This window comes from Rattus norvegicus, chromosome 12, assembly GCF_021556685.1.
Source record: "Rattus norvegicus strain SHRSP/BbbUtx chromosome 12, alternate assembly SHRSP_T2T, whole genome shotgun sequence".
Classification (NCBI taxonomy): domain Eukaryota; kingdom Metazoa; phylum Chordata; class Mammalia; order Rodentia; family Muridae; genus Rattus; species Rattus norvegicus.
This window is the reverse complement of record NC_141545.1, coordinates 48,985,128-49,003,029: the sequence shown is the minus strand read 5'-3', so window position 1 is coordinate 49,003,029 and position 17,902 is coordinate 48,985,128. Positions and strand designations below refer to the sequence as shown.

The window sequence follows — 17,902 nt, the reverse complement described above, 5'->3', positions numbered from 1 at the left end:
ACATCAATAATCGATGGCTGCACTTCTCCCCACTAAACATAGTGTTACAATTCTTTTTTCTTTTTAAAGATCTATTCATTTATTATATATAAGTACACTGTAGCTGTTTTCAGATACACCAGAAGAGGGCATCAGATCTCTTTACAGATGGTTATGAGCCACCATGTGGTTGCTGGGAATTGAACTCAGGACCTCTGGAAGAGTAGTCGGGTGCTCTTAACCGATGAGCCATCTCTCCAGCCCCCAGTGTTACAATTCTTAATCACAAGCAGACACTAGCATTCAATCACCAGCGTTAAGAGGTCAAAATTCTTTCTCTCCATGGTATGGATCAACCTTGACCTTGCCCAGTTGTTTGATTATGACTGCCCACTTGGATGAATTAATTCCTGATAGCGTCCCTATCTGCTCTCCCCACTACCTGGATGACCACCTTCACCCAGAAGTGTTTGCCCCGAGACTTCTACTCACTAGAGCAACTGGAAGGAGCCATCGACGAAGAGAGAATTCACTCCAGGGCATTTCTTCATGAACAAGTCTTTGATCTGGAAGAGAAGAGATGGTGAGAGGAATATGGAGCCAGGAGGAGTTGGGGGAGGACGGGGAAGGGACAGAAGGGAAGGGAACAGAGTGAGGGAGAGAATAGAAGCCAGACTGGAGTAGGAGGGGGAGGGGAGGGGAGGGAGAGGAGGAAGAAGGAGGGGAAGGTAGAAGAGGGAGAACAGGAGGAGGGAGGAAAAGAGGAGAAGGAGGAAGGGGAACTTGGCAGGCAGCTGGCTCTGGGGCCAAGCACTCACACTGGTAAAGAAGAACAGGACTCCTGTGAGGAGCGTGATGACCTCACCAGCCAGCCTCAGGTAGTCCACCGTGGTACGGTAAGGGTAGGGTGGCTGAGGGGGGGAGCAGATGCAGCAGGTCTTCACCTGCCCTCAACACCAGTTCCTCGCTGCCCCAAACATCTGTGTCCTCAGCAACTTCCTCTCCTGTCTCCCCCAGAGTCTCCTCCTCCCAGCCATCAGGGTGCTGGGGTATCTTCCTCCCCACCCCAAGCTGTCTTCACTCCCCTGCCACAGAGGCTGCTCCCATGCCCGTCTCCCCAGCGAGCACTCACCGTGCCCTCCAGTGGCTGATAGTAGGCTGTGAGGGTGAAGATGACCATGGCACACAGATAGGAGACAACGTTGATGTAGAAGGACACGGCCCCGAACTTACGCCACTTGTCCCTCAGCAGTTCGTTAATGGGCTCCACAGCCAGCATCTCATGGCGGTTCTGGGAGAGACAGGGGGTCAAGACGACCTGCCCCATACTAGGGATCTAGGCAGGTTCACTGCAGCACAGCCCCGCCTCCTAAACCATTCTCCAGCGAGGCCCCACCTCCTGAGCCTTCCTCCAGCGAGGCCCCACCTCCTAAGCCATTCTCCAGCCAGACCCCGCCTCCTGAGCCATTCTCCGGCGATCCGCCAGGAGCTTAGCGCTCAAGACGGCACAATTCCACCTCAACCAATCCTTCCTTACTATTCAGTAGTACCACAGAACCAGAAAATTCTTTAAAGAACATCTACTCTAGGCTGCCAAGATGGCTCAGCAGGTAAAGGCGCTTGCCGTGCAAACCTGGGGACCTGAGTTCAGTCCTCGAAACCCATGTAAAGGTGGAAGGAGAGAACAGACCTCACAAAATTGCCGTCTAGCCTCCATATGTACACTGTGCCACACGCGGTGTTTACACACCCACACACTAACAACAAGAACGTCTATTGTAGCCAGGCCTGGTGTCAACCACTGGTAATGATAAGACTGAGGCAGGGGGGTCATAAGCTCATGAACTACAAAGCAAAAGACTCAAAAAAAAAAAAAAAAAAAAAAAGCTGCAGGACTGAAGAGCAAGCTCAGTCGCTGGGAGCACTGGGCTGGGAGTACTAGCTGCCTAGCAGGGAACCCGGACTGGTTCCAGTATCCACAAGGTGGCTCACAACCATCTTGAACTCCAGATCCAGGGGATCCAATGCCCTCTTCTGGCCTCCATGGGTACTGCACATATGTCACACGCACACCCATATAAGCAAATCATAAACATAAAAGTCAAGAATTGGGGCTGGGGATTTAGCTCAGTGGTAGAGCGCTTACCTAGGAAGCGCAAGGCCCTGGGTTCGGTCCCCAGCTCCGAAAAAAAGAACCAAAAAAAAAGTCAAGAATTATATTTTTTAAAAACATGGGGGCTGTTTAGAGGGGCTGGAGAGATGGCTCAGTGGTTAAGAGCACTGACTGTTCTTCCAGAGGTCCTGAGTTCAAATCCCAGCAACCACATGGTGGCTCACAACCATCTGTAATGGGATCTGATGCCGCCTTCTGGTGTTTCTGAAGACAGCAACAGTGTATTAAATAAATAAATAAATAAATAAATAAATAAATAAATAAATAAATCTTTGGGAAAAATGGCCTAGAGAGATGGTTCTGCACTTGCTGCTCTCACAGAGGACCCAGGTTCCCTCGCCAGCACCCACATGACAGCTCTCAACTATCTATAACTCCAGTTCCAGAGGATGCTCTCTTCTGGCCTCTCCAGGCTCCAGGCATGAATGCAGTACATAGACATACCTGCACACGAAACGCCCACACACAGAAAGTGAAAGTTAACAGAGGGTAGGGGAACACCAGGCATGGTGGCTCATTCCTTTAATCCAAGCACTGGGAAGGCAGAGGCAGGCGGATCTCTGGGTTTGAAGCCAGCATGGTCTACAGAGCAAGATCAAGGCCAGCCAGGAACACAGTGAGACATATGGAGGCTATACAGTGAGATCTTGTCTCAAAACAAAACGCAAGGGGTTGGGGGTGTATCACAGCGGCAGATCACTCGCCTAGCAAGCAAGCACAGGGTACTGGCTTGGATCCACAGCACCACAAAAAATGAATTCTCCCCTTCTCATGTTCCCCAAATTCTGGTCTAACTGAAAGTATAAATCTTGGTTCCACCTTCAGGACATCAAATCAAGGAACGGGTTTGGGATATTTAGCTCAACAACAATACAGAGTTGGTGTATTCCTCACACAGCCAGACATCAATAATCAAGCGCTGCACAATGGTGTTCTACACAGTTCTCCTGGTAGGCCCTGGAGGTGGATCGGTTTGCATCAGAGATGCTACATCTGCAAACCTGGATCTATACGACGATAGATTCTCATCTCAGGGATGAGGGATGAGGCACTCGATGTCAGAGTCACCACAGGCAGGGCTGGGAGGCAGACTGCCCACCCTTACCCCTCCCCCGACAGGTCCAGCATACTGTCGGTCTAATGGCTGGGAGTCCCATGACATGAGCACAAAGGGGCTACTGTGTATGTTCCTCAGAGTTAAGGGACTGACAACAGAAGAATGACACGCTAAATACCTGAGCATTTACTTACACGCCTAGGCACAGGGAGAGCATTTCCTGACGCCAACCGATATTTGCAAAAGCCTGCTAAGGCTTGAACAGGGCTTACAACCGTGTGTGACAACAGCTGACAGAACTGTTTCTGCATGAGGGTTTTCTAAAACTGGCTCATCTGGTCCCCCAACAACCCCAGGCGGTATACATCGTCCTCCCCACATTACAAATGAGAAAGCTGACTCAGAGAGGTTACGCCACTCGCCCTGGGTCACACAGTAAATATATGACAGAGCCACGATCCCCAACCTGTCCCGAAGCCCACCCTCCACAGACCCTAGCTGCTGGAGACTGTCCTGAATGCTTAGTCAACAATGATCACCCACTCTGGGTCACAGAGCCCACAGCCCTATGGTCCTGGTCTGACTCGGCCACAGCCACCCTCCCTCCCCACCCCAGTACCCACCTCGATCTTGCTGTTGTAAACCAGGATCTCCAGCACGGACACTTCCTCCCCGCACGTATCCAGGGAGGAGAGGTCGTAGAGAGAAGAATACACAGGCCCGTAGGCCCAGTCCTTGAACTTGCGAGACAGGTGCCGTGTGTCCTCATCTGTCACCTCCCGTCGGATGATGTGCTGAAAGACCTGCAGAGGGGACGTTTGCTCACAGACAGACAGACGCTTGGTAGAACATATGTGGAAGATTGACATGTGACTGACTGACAGACAGACAGACAGATAAATACATAGTAGACATGATCCGTAGACATAAATGATAAACATGATAGAAAGGTTGATAAATGGATGCCTGACAGACAGGTAGAAAGGCAGACAGACAGACAGACAGACAGACTTTCAGTGCTGGGATAGAACCCAAGGCCTGGAACATGCTACACTTCTACTGAGACCCCGCCCCTTAAGTTACCCAAGTTGGCCTTGAACTTGCTCTGTCGCTGCTGCCTGTCATGAACTTTTGATTCTCCTGCCTCAGCCTCCTGAGTCACAGGGGTCACAGGCTGACCACTGAGCTGGGGTTCTAGGATTCTGCTCCACTGTGGTCAGTCCCACACTGCTTCCTAAACATCCACCATACCCCCAGCTCTTCATTAAGAGCCATACGTGGCTCCCCTCCTTAAACGGTCACAGCAGTGCTCCACCACACAAGGAAACTGAGGCACAGAGGGGCGGGGCCTGGGCCTCCCTCCCCCACACACACTAGGAAGCACTGAAAACCACACACAGCCCTGTTCCTAACTGCAGGCTACTCTGGCCTGATTCTCAGGGCAGCGGTGCCTCCCATGGGTCAGCCCAGCAACGTCTGAAGAGACATCTGGTTGTCACAATACATCATGTCACAGGGTGCTACTGGCAGCTAGTAGATCAAGGCCAGGGTGTCCCACAACACACAGTATCCAGTGCCAGGGCTGGGAGTCCTCCTCCAGGCTGTCATGAGAGCCAGAGAGAAGCAGGTCCAGTGTGGGGAGTCAGCTGGCCAGGGGCCGTGGGACTTAGTTTACCTCAATGACTCATCCTGACTGATGGAGGTAGGGTAGGAAGCACCAGTGGGGATGACGTATGTGGTTCTAGATAAAGCTGAGGGTCCTGGCTTGTTGCTAGGGGGGTATAGCAAGTTCTGGAGTTATGATGCTTGCTCCCTCGAGGGCTTGCAGGGATGGGTTAGGGGAGCAGGGGGCGATGAATGTCAGCGGTAGCTCCCGGGGCATCTGGGCCCACTCACCCCGATCTTGCCAGTCTTGGCAGCCATCATGAGGGGCGAAAGACCGTCATTGTTAAGCACAGTCTCCAGGTTGCTGTCTGGGAAGAGGCGGGAGCACTTGAGAAGCAACAGGTCATACATCTTGGTGACAAACTTGGTGTTCTCTCGGGTGTTGTCAGCGATGGCCACCAGCGCGTGGAGCACCGTGTTGCCTCTGGAGTCCTGTCGCCTCATATCGGCTTTCTTGTGAGGGTTCTCTGTCAGGTAGTTGACGATGTGCGGCTGGTTGGTGCAGGCTGCCAAGGACAAGGGCAGCTCCCCTGGGGCCAGAGAAACAGAGGGTCAATGAAGGGGACCAAGGTGGGACTTTGACGGGATGGGGACAGATGCCACCACCCACTCCACATAACTGTGGACAGGGCTTGGGGCAGCTCATGGTGACTGCTGGAGAGGTGGGGGTGGGTGGGTGGCTATTTAGGGACATGGCCCATGCAACCAGGAAGCTGTGGGTCTGAAGTCCTGGTGGCAGGACTCTGTGGGACTTGGGCTCTGAGTCCCATGTCAAGTGTGGTGTTAGCAGGACTGACATTCAGAATATTTTATGGGTCCAATTATGGCAACATGGTGGTAGTTTGGACTGTGAGGTCCCGGCCCTCGTACAGTGTTAGTTGGACCAAAGAACACTTGCATAGTGGGGTGCTAGGAGCTGATACCCCATAAAAGTCCCCAGAGCTCTCCCGACCTCCAGCTACAGATGGGGAAACTGAGGTTCATGTAGTCAGTCATGTGACCAGGATGAAGCAAGATGAGGATCTGCACCCAGATCCCTTCTGAACTTTATCCAGAGCTCCGGCTCCAAGGCATGGCCTCAGCAAGTGGGACAATGGGGACCCATGCTATAGGGACCTGTGAATCAGGACCCGTGGCACCCGGCTCTGGGTATGCAGAGTCACCAGGGCTGCAGACACTGTAGGTAGATGTCTATATGCAGGTGAGGGCTGGCACAAGTTAGGTCAAGACCATGATTGGACAGTAAAAAAAAAAAAAAAGTAAGGCAGGGACAAAGTTTTTGTAAGACAAGAGAAAAGGGAAAGGGGGAGAATCAAGATGTTGATGGAGGGCGACCCAGATCCGGGTGGTCTTGAATGGCCCTAGGTATTATGTATATTTTTTAAGGGATGGACTTCTACAGGTCAGTTTATCTTATCTAGGTGGGCTGCTTATATCCTTATCAATTGGTCATGAGTTTACTGTGTGGATGTATTGTGGATTGAAATTTTAACATACAAATCTGATTGTTAAATTACAGCTTACTGAGTCTTGGTTTTACTGGGTGGTTGGGAGTTTATACCTTAACTACCAGGGAGTGGTTGCTGGGAGTGTGGGCAGAGTCCGTGGCAGGGAGCCGCGATAGGCCAGCCACTGCTGGACTTCTAGAGCCCTGACTTTAGGTTAGTTCCATATGGCCCTCCGGTGACAGAACTAACTCTAGAAACCAGCATGGGAATGGCTTGTGGACCGCCTGGGCCAGAGAGTACTTGGGGGCAGCGTGGAGCCACTGAGATGAATTACTGTTAGTCCTACATGGCCCTATGGTGCCGGAACTAACGCCAGGGAACCACCGCTCAGGTTAGCGAGTACCAGGGGGGCAGCTGGATAAAGACCGCACCACACGCTGGATAAAGATGATAGCCCGTAGTGCCATGTGGCCCCAAGGTGCCAGCGCTGGCACGGGGATAAAAGGTTACCCTTTTTCAAATATTTACCACAACAGGCACCGCCTCTCCCTTGTCTCCACCCCCATCCGCCTACTCACCAAAGTAGAAGTAGCCACCCTCATCCTTGGGCTGGAAGAACCGCCCTCGGGCCTGCGCGTGCACATCGGCTCCCTGGGCCACCAGGAGCTCCACGTAATGCTTGCAGCGCCGTTCAATGGCGATGTGCAGTGCCGTCTGCCCTGGGGAAGAAGGTAGCCAGGCTTGCTGAGGGGTCCGGGTCTGCTACCAGATGTGCAAAGTGGGCCTAAGGACCTCAAGGCCAAGGCTTGTCCTGCAATCGCCAGAAGGCGGTGTGTAGGGTTGACGTGGGATTTGGGGTGCACGACAGGCAGAGCCAGGAGCGGACTTTTAAGCTCACGGGGTGAACGACTTGTAGGTTCCAAGGGCAAAAATTAGACACACAATCTTTAATCCCGGGGGGCACAGAAGCCTCCTGACCTCAGACTTTGGACTGCTCGCCGTATGATATGTAGGCTTTGAGGACTCTCCTAAGTCAGGAGAAGCGCAAGCTTCTTGCAGGCCACGGATTTGAGTCCATGGCCAACCGGGTCAGCCAAATCAACCCTTGGAGACCAGAGTGGTGCTAGGCGTCATGGTTAAACCACTCCAACACAGCCTAGAACTTCACAGACTACGAATGTCGGTATTTTGCAGACTTAGGCCTTGTTTCAGAGACTCTCTGAATGCAGGAGCACAGAGCTGGTGCACACGACACGTCTACCTCCCAGAATTGAAGACGCAACACCATGCTCGGCAGAGCCTCAAGGGGCCTAAGGGTCCACCCACACCGCCTCTAGGCTTCAGTTTTCTAGCTCTCGGGGAGGGGGGGGGGATACCAGATAGCAATGGGTGTCGCATCTCGAAGGCTCGGAATCTCCCATTCTGAAGTTCAGAATAGCAAAGTGTGAAAGGTGGATGCCGCACTTTCCTTTTTTCCTTCCTTCCCTCGTTCTTTCCTTCCTCCCTTCCTTCACTCACCCCTCCAGTCACAGCACATCTGCACTTCACGCCAGACCTACCTCGGTAGTAGATGTCTCTGAAGGGCGAGTTGATGAACTCCCGCATGTTGCCCGTGCGTTCCGCAATGTCCAGCAACACTGGGATGGTGTCGTTTCGGCCATTGCTTAAGTTCAGAAGTGCCTTGGGCAGGCAGGTCTTCCCTGTGGACGGTTCTGACAGAAAGGGGAAGGGAGAGAGAGAGAGAGAGCTCAGAACCTAGCTGTGAATTTGGGACAAGAACAGGAGCCCAGGCCGGGCTGCCGCACCTGCCTGAGATGTCTTCTGCCTGCTCGGTGGGGACACAGCTCCCTCTGTCTCTCACGGTGTCCGTGAACTTACAGCAATAGATTCGCTTTTACATATAGAAAGCTACAGCCTATAGACCGGCATGGACTTAATCATAGTTGGGGAGATTTCTCTGTTACACAGCATCTCATTATGAAGCCCAGGCTGGTCTTGAACTCTCAATCTTCTTGCCTTGGCTCCCAGAATGCCGGGGTTACAGAGTTGTTCCACCCTGCACTTGAGGGAAGTTTAAAATGTCTATTTTATTTATGTGTGTGGGCACATGGCATGCACGTATTATACACCATGTATAGTCACTGCCCATGGAGGTTGTATGCAGGTATTGGATCCCCTGAAACTGAAGTTACACATGGCTGTCGGCCACCACGTGGGTTCTGGGGACTGAGTTCAGGTCCACTGCAAGAGCAACCAGTGCTGTAACCACTGAGCCGTCTCCCCAGTTCATAGAAGGAATTTTTTTTAAAGGGCTTTGAGATCTGAGTAGATGGGAACAGAGAGCTAAAAACCAACCAGGCTGGGAAACAGAGAGGTGTGCTTTGTGTGTGTGTGCGCGCGCGCGCGTGTGTATGTGTGTGTGTGTGTGTTTAAAAAGTCAACCATACAGCTTGTTGATTTTTTGTTGTTGCTGTTGTTTATTTTGAGACAGAGTCTTACTATATAGCCCAGGCTGTCCCGGAACTCACTCTGCAGACCAGGCTGACCTTGAATTCAGAGATCAGCCTGCCTCTGCCTCCCGAGTGCCAGGATTAAAGGTGTGAGCCACCACTGCCTGTCTCGTACAGCACATCTTAACGACAGGACCTGTCAGAGCCTGTCTCCCTCCCTCTGTACGTCCTATGTGTACACGTTTGTGTCTCCGTGGAGATCTCAGGTCAGCACTGGGGGCTGCCTCATCCCTCTCTACCGTACTTTCCAGACAGGGTCTCTCCCTGGGTCTGCAGCTCCCTGGCTCAGGGAGGCTCTGGGGGTCTATGTGCTGCTCCCCACCTCCTCAAGAGCTGGGATTCCAACATGTGCCACCTTGCCTGGCTTTTTCTGTGGATGCTAGGATTTGAACCCAGGTCCTTCTGCTTGCACAGCGTGTACTTTAATCACCGAGCTTGTGAGAGTCTTTAGCAACTCTAAAAGCAAGACATGTCAGACAGCACCTGTCTACCCATGGGAAGCCTGTGGCATTTACCCGCGAGGTATCTACTAGTGTCATTAGAGGGGTGTAAAGGGCCACAATGGGGCTGGAGAGATGGCTCAGTGGTTGAGGGCACTGAGTGCTCGTCCAGAGGTCCTGAGTTCAAATCCCAGCAACCACATGGTGGCTCACAACCATCTGTAATGGGATCCAGATCCAAAACCTTCTTCTGGTGTGTCTGAAGACAGCTACAGTGAACACATGTGCATAAAATAAATAAATCTTAAAAAAAAAAAGGGCCACAATGCTCTCTAAAGCCTAGGTTGAATATAAAGAGGTTGAGGATCCCACAGACACATAAGTGCGAACCTTTTCCGTTACTGTCCAGCATCTTTCACAGCCTGAGTCTGCCATGTGCCCATCACCTCTCCCCAACGCTCACCAACACCCTCTTCAAAGTTCTTTTCCCTCACTACAATGTGTTTGGCTACAGGGACTAGTTTTGATTTCCAAAGAAACAGTAAAAAAGCAATATCCCACCACCGCCAGCAATCAGGCCTGGGAAACAGAGCCAAGGTAGGAGCCATGGGCATGGGGTAAGGGTGGGCTTTGCAGGCTGGCTCGTCAGGGTTGGAGTCTTGGCATCATCTCTCCTTCAACAGCAATCAAGGGGACATCGATGAACCAACCAATATGGTGATTCGCAGGACCCCAGGCACCGATGAGCCCTGTGGAAGGGAGTGAAAGCCATCTCCCCAGACGCAGGGAGGGCTTGAAGCCTGGTCCAGCCTGATCCCCAGCCCTTCTCCCATCTCCTGGGCAGCTAGCCCAGGCTAACACCATCCAGCTGTTTATGGAATCCATCAGTGGTTACACCTTCCCAAAGGCATCAGGTGGGGGCTGTCCTGAATGCCGGCCAGAGCCCCTGGGGACTGCGCAGATGCACCCCCAAGTCACAGCTGGAACACGGGGAAGCAGTTCCTCAGCTGACCACCAGGTGGCGACCTGTCTCTGGCTATGGAGCCTGCTGGAGACGGCTCAAAATGGCCCATTGACAGAGGTGTGAGCTAACTACCCCGTGGAGGTGTTGGAGGGGTTCCTGGGAGGGAGATTCCAGATACCCCTAAAAACCAGATGAGTTCATTAGCCTCCAGCCAGAGAAACGTGCAGGGGATGATCCAGGTTTTGCGGAGCCCGTAGCTAGTACAATTTGGGGGCCCTGTTGTAGACTGTGAACCCATGAAAGCAAAATCCAGCCCAAGACCGGAAACAGTTCTCAGCAAGGGAGGCCTGAAACCTTTGTTGGCATCAGGAGTTTACACCAGGCCAGGCTTTCCAAAATGGCCACTGCTTTGCAGCAGAAACTACACCTGGGCTATTAGCAATGACTTGTGAAGTCCTCTGGCCAGTCACCTCTGACCTGGTGCCAGCTCGTGGTGGCAGCTGGCTTGGAGAAAGGGTTCACAGGCTAAAACAGGGCAACTCACAAAAATCTGGAGTCCACGGGGTTGGGGGTTTAGCTCAGTGGTAGAGCGCTTGCCTAGCAACCACAAGGCCCTGGGTTCGGTCCCCAGCTCTGAAAAAAAGAAAAAAGAAAAAAAAAATCTGGAGTCCACTGAAGGTTAATAAACTAAACGGGCCCTGCAAAGGGAATGTTGTGGGTGGTGGCTGAGGGAGTGGGGCAGGGAGGGGTCTGGTGAGGATGAGGCAGATTTCTAGAAGCACAGATAGGAATGCCCCAACCTTCTATCCTGCCACCTTCCAGCTACCCCAACCTACTGCCCTGCTACCCAACGGGGGGGGGTGGTGGGGGCAGGGATTCTGGCTGCCTGTGGTTAGCACTTTAGGGCACAGTCTGTCATATCATGGGGAAGACACACGTCCGAGGTTAAGTGTAGAAGTGTGTTAGGGCCCCTGTGACTGGACTTTCATGTTAACTACTGCGTGGATGAATTCTGTAGGAAGTCAAGACCTGGAGACGTTCCGTCATGTAACGGTTGGGGGACTCCAGACTCTACCCAGTGCTCTTCTGGTGTGTTTGGCCCAGAGAGACACCCAGAAGGGGAAGAGAATTACTAAAGTAGGGCAGACCCTCCCCCTGCCCACCAGGGAGGCTCACCCCGGAACTCCTCATCAGTCAGGCGCTTCTTGTGGGTCAGCAAGTAGGAGAGCAGTCCGTCCAGGTCGGCAGTGGAGCCCCGGGACACGATGTCAAAGAGGATGGGCCGGTTGAAGACTTTGAGGATGGGGGGTGGTTGGGGGGCGGGAGCTTTGGGGCTCTGTGGCTGCTTCCTAGAGAGGAAAAAGGACACCAGAAGCTTAGCCTCTGCCTGCCCTGCCCTCCTCCCTGACCTAAGGGAGTCAGAGGTTGGGAGAACTGAAACCTGAGGGACCAAACTAAAGAATGCTATGGAATGTTTTACCCAGGAAGGGTAAGCCAGCCTACTGTGTGTTGGGCAGAAAAACAGAGGGACAGCATGCAAGCCTGCCCATCCTCCAGCCCACCCATCTCCCCTCCCTCTATCTAACCACTCATCCATCCATCCATCCATCTACTCACCCATCCATCCACCCATCCATCCATCCCTCTATCCATCCACCCACCCAACAATCCATCAACCCATCCATCAATCATCCACCCATCCATCCACCCACCCATCCACCCACCCATCCATCCACCCATCCACCTATCCATCCATCCATCCATCCATCCATCCATCCATCCACCCATCCATCCATCCATCCACCCATCCATCCATCTACTCACCCATCCATCCCTCTATCCATCCACCCACCCATCAATCCATTCACCCACCCACCCAACAATCCATCAACCCATCCATCAATCATCCACCCATCCACCCACCCATCCACCCACCCATCCATCCATCCACCCATCCATCCACCCACCCATCCATCCATCCATCCACCCATCTATCCATCCACCCATCCATCCATCCACCCACCCACCCATCCATCCATCCATCCACCCATCTATCCATCCACCCATCCATCCATCCACCCATCCATCCATCCATCCATCCATCCACCCATCCATCCATCCATCCATCTACTCACCCATCCATCCACCCACCCATCCATCCCTCTATCCATCCACCCACCCAACAATCCATCAAACCATCCATCAATCATCCACCCATCCATCCACCCACCCATCCATCCACCCATCCATCCATCCATCCATCCATCCATCCCTCTCACCTGACCACTCACCTTCCCCATCCATTCACCTGACATTTACTGAACACTGAACACCTTTGTGTGTGACAGACGGGGTCTTATGTCACCCAGGCTGGCTTTGTAAGGCACACACAGCCCAAACTGATCTCTAGTCTCCTGCCTTGGACTCCTGAGTGTGCCACTATGCCTGGCTTATGCAAGGATGGGCACTGAAGCCGGGACTTCGAGCATGCCAGCCAGTACTCTGCCAGCCTGAGCTTACCGTCTGGCCCTTCCTCAGCACTGAGGCAGAAAACGCCTGACAAAAAGCAGGGGGAAGAACATAAACTACAAGAGAATCATTCACTTGCTCGCTAATTTCATCATTCAACAGTGTTTGGGACAGAAGAGGCCATAAAAGCGGGGAATTAGCCCAGAGCCCACTACACACAAACATGCAATACATGTTAGCCAAAGTCATCATCAATCCTGAGAGCCACGTGTCTGAAGCCTGCACATGCATGGGAGAGGTGCTGAGTCACAGAACAGGATAGAACGACAGGACCCAGAGAGGGCTGAGGAAGACAAAAGAGACACTTGCATAGTCATTCAGCAAACACTGGGCACTGGAGAGAAAGAGCTAGCCTGGACACCACGAGGACAGAGATCGTTTCTCTGTCATGTGCCCATCCAGCCCAGGCTGGGACAGATGGAATACGTCAGAACTTAAGTGAATAGAGGGAGAGGGATGGGGTTGGATTTGGGGGTTGGAGCGGAGGGCCTGGAAGGGAGAATAGAGAAGAAGAAAAGGAAGACAGCAGCTACAGCTACATAGGACACAAAGTGGGAGGCTTGGGTCAGGCTGTCTCTCTCCTTCCTTCCTCTGCTCAGGGCCAAAAGGGATCATGGGAAAGAGATGCTGGCCATGGGATGCTAGCCACAGAATACTCCACACAGCAAGAGCTGGAGTATCCTCCAACCAGCATTCCTGAACCTCTGACCCTCTATATAAAAAAGAACCCGGGGGGTTTGGGGATTTAGCTCAGTGGTAGAGCGCTTGCCTAGGAAGCACAAGGCCCTGGGTTCGGTCCCCAGCTCCGAAAAAAAGAACAAAAAAAAAAAAAAAAAAAAAAAAAAAACCCGGTTCCCGCCCAATACCACTGGATGCTACTGAAAATCTTAGGGGCCTCAAACTTTGCCCTGGTTCTCCAAGTTTTTTCTAGTTTCTCCAGCAACCAGGCTAGGGTGAAACCTCAGGAAGGCTTAAGGGAGGTAGCACACAGTGGTGAGGGGGGGAGTTGTTCCCTGTTGCTCTGGGCCTCAGTTTCCCCATCCGAACACTTACTGGACAAAGCCCATAACATGCGGTAGACTACGCCACCTTGGTCCTGATGAGTCACTCTCTCGCTCACATGTCTCCCCTTGGCCTAGGATGCCCCCTAACCATGTGGTTGTCCTGCCTCGGGGCCACCTTCCCGAGAAATCTTCCAGAACCACCTCCCCTGTCCCCTATCCCCTGTCCTAAGGCATTAGCACCTCCCCATCTAGAATCATGGTTCTTTGCCTGTCATTGCCCTGCCCACCCCAAAACTGAAGGAGCTTCTGAGTTAGGAGCTGAATTGGGCCTGGCTCACTGCAAGATCCTTGGGGTCAGTCAACTCCACCTTGGGGAGCTGTTCCTTGTAGCCGTCAAACCCAATGAACCCGTGGATACTGAAGAGCCAGCTCCTGGCTGCGGCACTCTGACTGGAAGCCAGTCTTTGGTCAGCAAGGGCCTAGGAGAAGACGCCATGGCTTCGGGCATCTCCAGACTTCAGGGTGGTACTCTAGAACACACGTGGAAGCCCTGAGGGGTTTATAGGAAGGAAAAGGACTGATGTCCAAATCTGAGTCTTTTCAGGACATATTAAAGACCGCAGAAGGGACCCAGGAAGGATATAGGCACCTATTCAACCAGATCAGAAACGGCTCACGGCAGAAGGGCATGGGGAAATGTCTGCAAAGTCCTACTGCCAGAGGTCAGAGGAAGAGGGCTCCTACACGACAGACTGTGACACTGTGCTTAGCAGAGCCCATGGAGAAGACAGGCCCTTGTCTGTGACTGGCTGGTGGAGACTACATCCTGAGGGGGCTGGACCATTACCCATGGAGGTTTCTCCACTCTTCTACCTTCCAGTCAGGCCTCCTTCACGGGAGAGAAAGGGAACACCTGAGGCTTCCTGACGGGAAGTGAGTGGAGAGATGAGCCCATGAGTGAGTGGACCATCTGTGGCCAGGAAAATGGAGCTGGGTGGGTGGACCTGAGACTACAAAAGGGAACAGAGGAGGAGGGGAAAGGAAGCAGGTAGCTATCAAGTGTGGATGAGCACAGAGTGATGTCACACACCCAGCTCTCAGGATGCTGAGACAGGAGGATCACAAGTTAAGGTCAGTCTGAGCTGCATACTGAGTCCTGTCTCAAACAAACAGAGAAAAAAAGACACAGAGAGAGAGAGAGAGAGAGAGAGAGACAGAGACAGAGACAGAGACAGAGACAGAGAGACAGAGACAGAGACAGAGACACAGAGAGACAGAGAGAGACAGAGAGAGACAGAAAGACACAGAGAGACAGATGGAATGATAAAGAAAGACAGAGATAGAAACTGAGACACAGAAAGACACAGAGAGACAGATGGAATGACAGATGGATAGACAGACAGACAGAGGTAATGAATGATTTCCGAACAGTACTGACAAATGGCTGGAGGTTATCCAGACATTTTGAGAAGTAAGTGGTAGGTGGGAAGAAAGTTGTGCAGATGGACAACTGGACAGGTTGAAGACAAGAGGGACAAACAAGCAGGGAGCCATCTAGACGAGCATGTTCCGGATGAGCAGACCGGACACGTGGAAGGATGGGCTCTGGGATGATGCAGATGTAGAAACTGGATGCATGCATGGACAGGTGGATGCATACATGGCTGTGCAGGAGGACAGACAGATTGACAGGTGGATCACGGGCTGATGGATGGAAAGGTGAGTGAAAGGCCAGGTGGCACATGCCTCTAATCCCAGCATGTGGGAAGCAGAGGAAGGAGGACCTCCGTGAGTTCAAAGTCAGCCCGGTGTAGAGAGCGAGTTCCAGGACAGCTGGAAGTGTGTGTGTGTGTGTGTGTGTGTGTGTGTGTGTGTGTGTGTGTGTGGACAGGTGGGTAGTTATATTAGTAGATAGATGTACGTATATGTGGGTAGGTCACAGATGGATAGATGAAGAATGGGTAGATGGATGTATGGGTGTGTGACAGACAGGAGGTAGAAAGATGATGGGTGTACTAATGGATGGTTGGAGGGTGGGTGACAAAGACATAGAAAGATAATCAAGCAGATGAATGGGGAAATGATGAATGGAGGGATAAATGGATGATAGAGGGTAGATGGATGAGTGGGTGAATAGATGGATAAATAATGGATGAATGAAAGGATGGATGAATAATGATAGATATATAGTGTGTGAATGGATGGATGGATGATGGATGATGGATGGATGGATGGATGATGATGGATGGATGATGGATGATGGATGGATGATGGATGGATGATGGATGAATGATGGATGGATGATGGATGATGGATGATGGATGATGGATGGATGATGGATGGATGATGGATGATGGATGATGGATGGATGATGGATGGATGATGGATGGTGGATGATGGATGGATGATGGATGATGGATGGATGATGGATGGATGATGGATGGTGGATGATGGATGGATGATGGATGATGGATGGATGATGGATGGATGATGGATGGTGGATGATGGATGATGGATGATGGATGGATGGATGGATGGATGATGGATGATGGATGGATGATGGATGGATGATGGATGATGGATGATGGATGGATGATGATGGATGGATGATGGATGGATGATGGATGATGGATGGATGATGGATGGTGGATGATGGATGATGGATGATGGATGGATGATGGATGGATGATGGATGGATGATGGATGGTGGATGATGGATGATGGATGGATGGATGGATGGATGATGGATGATGGATGATGGATGGATGATGGATGGATGATGGATGATGGATGGATGATGGATGATGGATGGATGATGGATGGATGGATGGATGATGGATGATGGATGATGGATGGATGATGGATGGATGATGGATGGATGATGGATGGATGATGGATGGATGATGGATGATGGATGATGGATGATGGATGGATTATGGATGATGGATGGATGATGGATGGTGGATGATGGATGATGGATGATGGATGGATGATGGATGGATGATGGATGGTGGATGATGGATGATGGATGGATGATGGATGGATGGATGGATGATGGATGATGGATGATGGATGGATGATGGATGGATGATGGATGATGGATGATGGATGGATGATGATGGATGGATGATGATGGATGGATGATGATGGATGGATGATGGATGGATGGATGATGGATGGATGATGGATGGATGATGGATGGATGATGGATGGATGACAGATGATGGATGATGGATGAAGGATGGATGAAGGATGGATGAAGGATGGATGATGGATGGATGGATGATGGATGGATGATGGATGGATGGATGACAGATGATGGATGATGAATGGATGATGGATGAATGGATGGATGGATGATGGATGGACGATGGATGATGGATGGATGGAAGATGGATGGATGGATGATGGATGATGAATGGATGATGGATGAATGGATGGGTGGATGATGGATGGGCGGGGTGGTGGATAGAGGATGGGTGAATGGACATGTGATGGAGTCAATACGAGAGACCGCCAACCAGACATCCAGGAATACTCACTCTACGACCTTCCTCCTCCATCTCTTGTTGTCACTGGGGTGGTGCCGGTAAGTGCCATAGTCGAACAACGAATCCATGGGCGCTTTCTTGGGCCCAGGCACTACTGAGGACTCATACAGGGTGGACTCCAGCAGGTCAATGGGGTTGGGAACCCCCTTGCGGAAAGCGCCCTGGAACTTCATACGCAGGTTTGGACGTCCATCCCCGGGGCCAGCAGGGCGGCTAGCATCCACTGGTGAAAGAGAAGAGGAGCCTTCCTCTCCCTCAAACAGGTTGGCCAGGGAAGAGAGGGGGAAGGCCTCCCCACCAGAAGTGCCACTCTCGTCTCCAGGGGGCTCAGCCACATCCCCAGGCGCTGCACGGGGGCCATCACCAGGATCTGCCATACTGGACCCTGAGCAGATCTGTTTGGACTTCTCGGCCTGCTGGGAAGTAAAGGGGGAGGGTGGTAAGCACGCTGGGGACTAAGGCGGGGGTCAGGCGGAGCCTGGCCAGGGTTGAGGCTTCAGGAAGCCCCCTCCCACGTGGGCAAACAGCACTGTTGCCAGTTGCTTCAAAGCCGCCGTTGTAATGACAGGGGCTGAGACAGCC

The 17,902-nt window shown here is 52.1% G+C and overlaps 1 protein-coding gene across 2 annotated transcripts in view; it reads right to left on the bottom strand.

Moving 5' to 3' along the window:
• Positions 1-17,902, bottom strand: part of Trpv4 (transient receptor potential cation channel, subfamily V, member 4) — a 38,658-nt gene that overhangs the window by 7,474 nt on the left and 13,282 nt on the right. The window contains exons 2-10 of one of the 2 annotated variants that reach the window (XM_087579274.1): positions 17,312-17,733; positions 11,413-11,585; positions 7,882-8,034; positions 6,901-7,041; positions 5,106-5,404; positions 3,833-4,012; positions 1,112-1,270; positions 798-890; positions 472-545 (exon numbers count right to left, since the gene is read on the bottom strand). In XM_087579274.1, coding sequence (XP_087435400.1) covers positions 472-545; positions 798-890; positions 1,112-1,270; positions 3,833-4,012; positions 5,106-5,404; positions 6,901-7,041; positions 7,882-8,034; positions 11,413-11,585; positions 17,312-17,697 — 1,658 coding nt within the window. In that variant the 5' untranslated portion in view covers positions 17,698-17,733. 2 annotated transcript variants of the gene reach the window in all.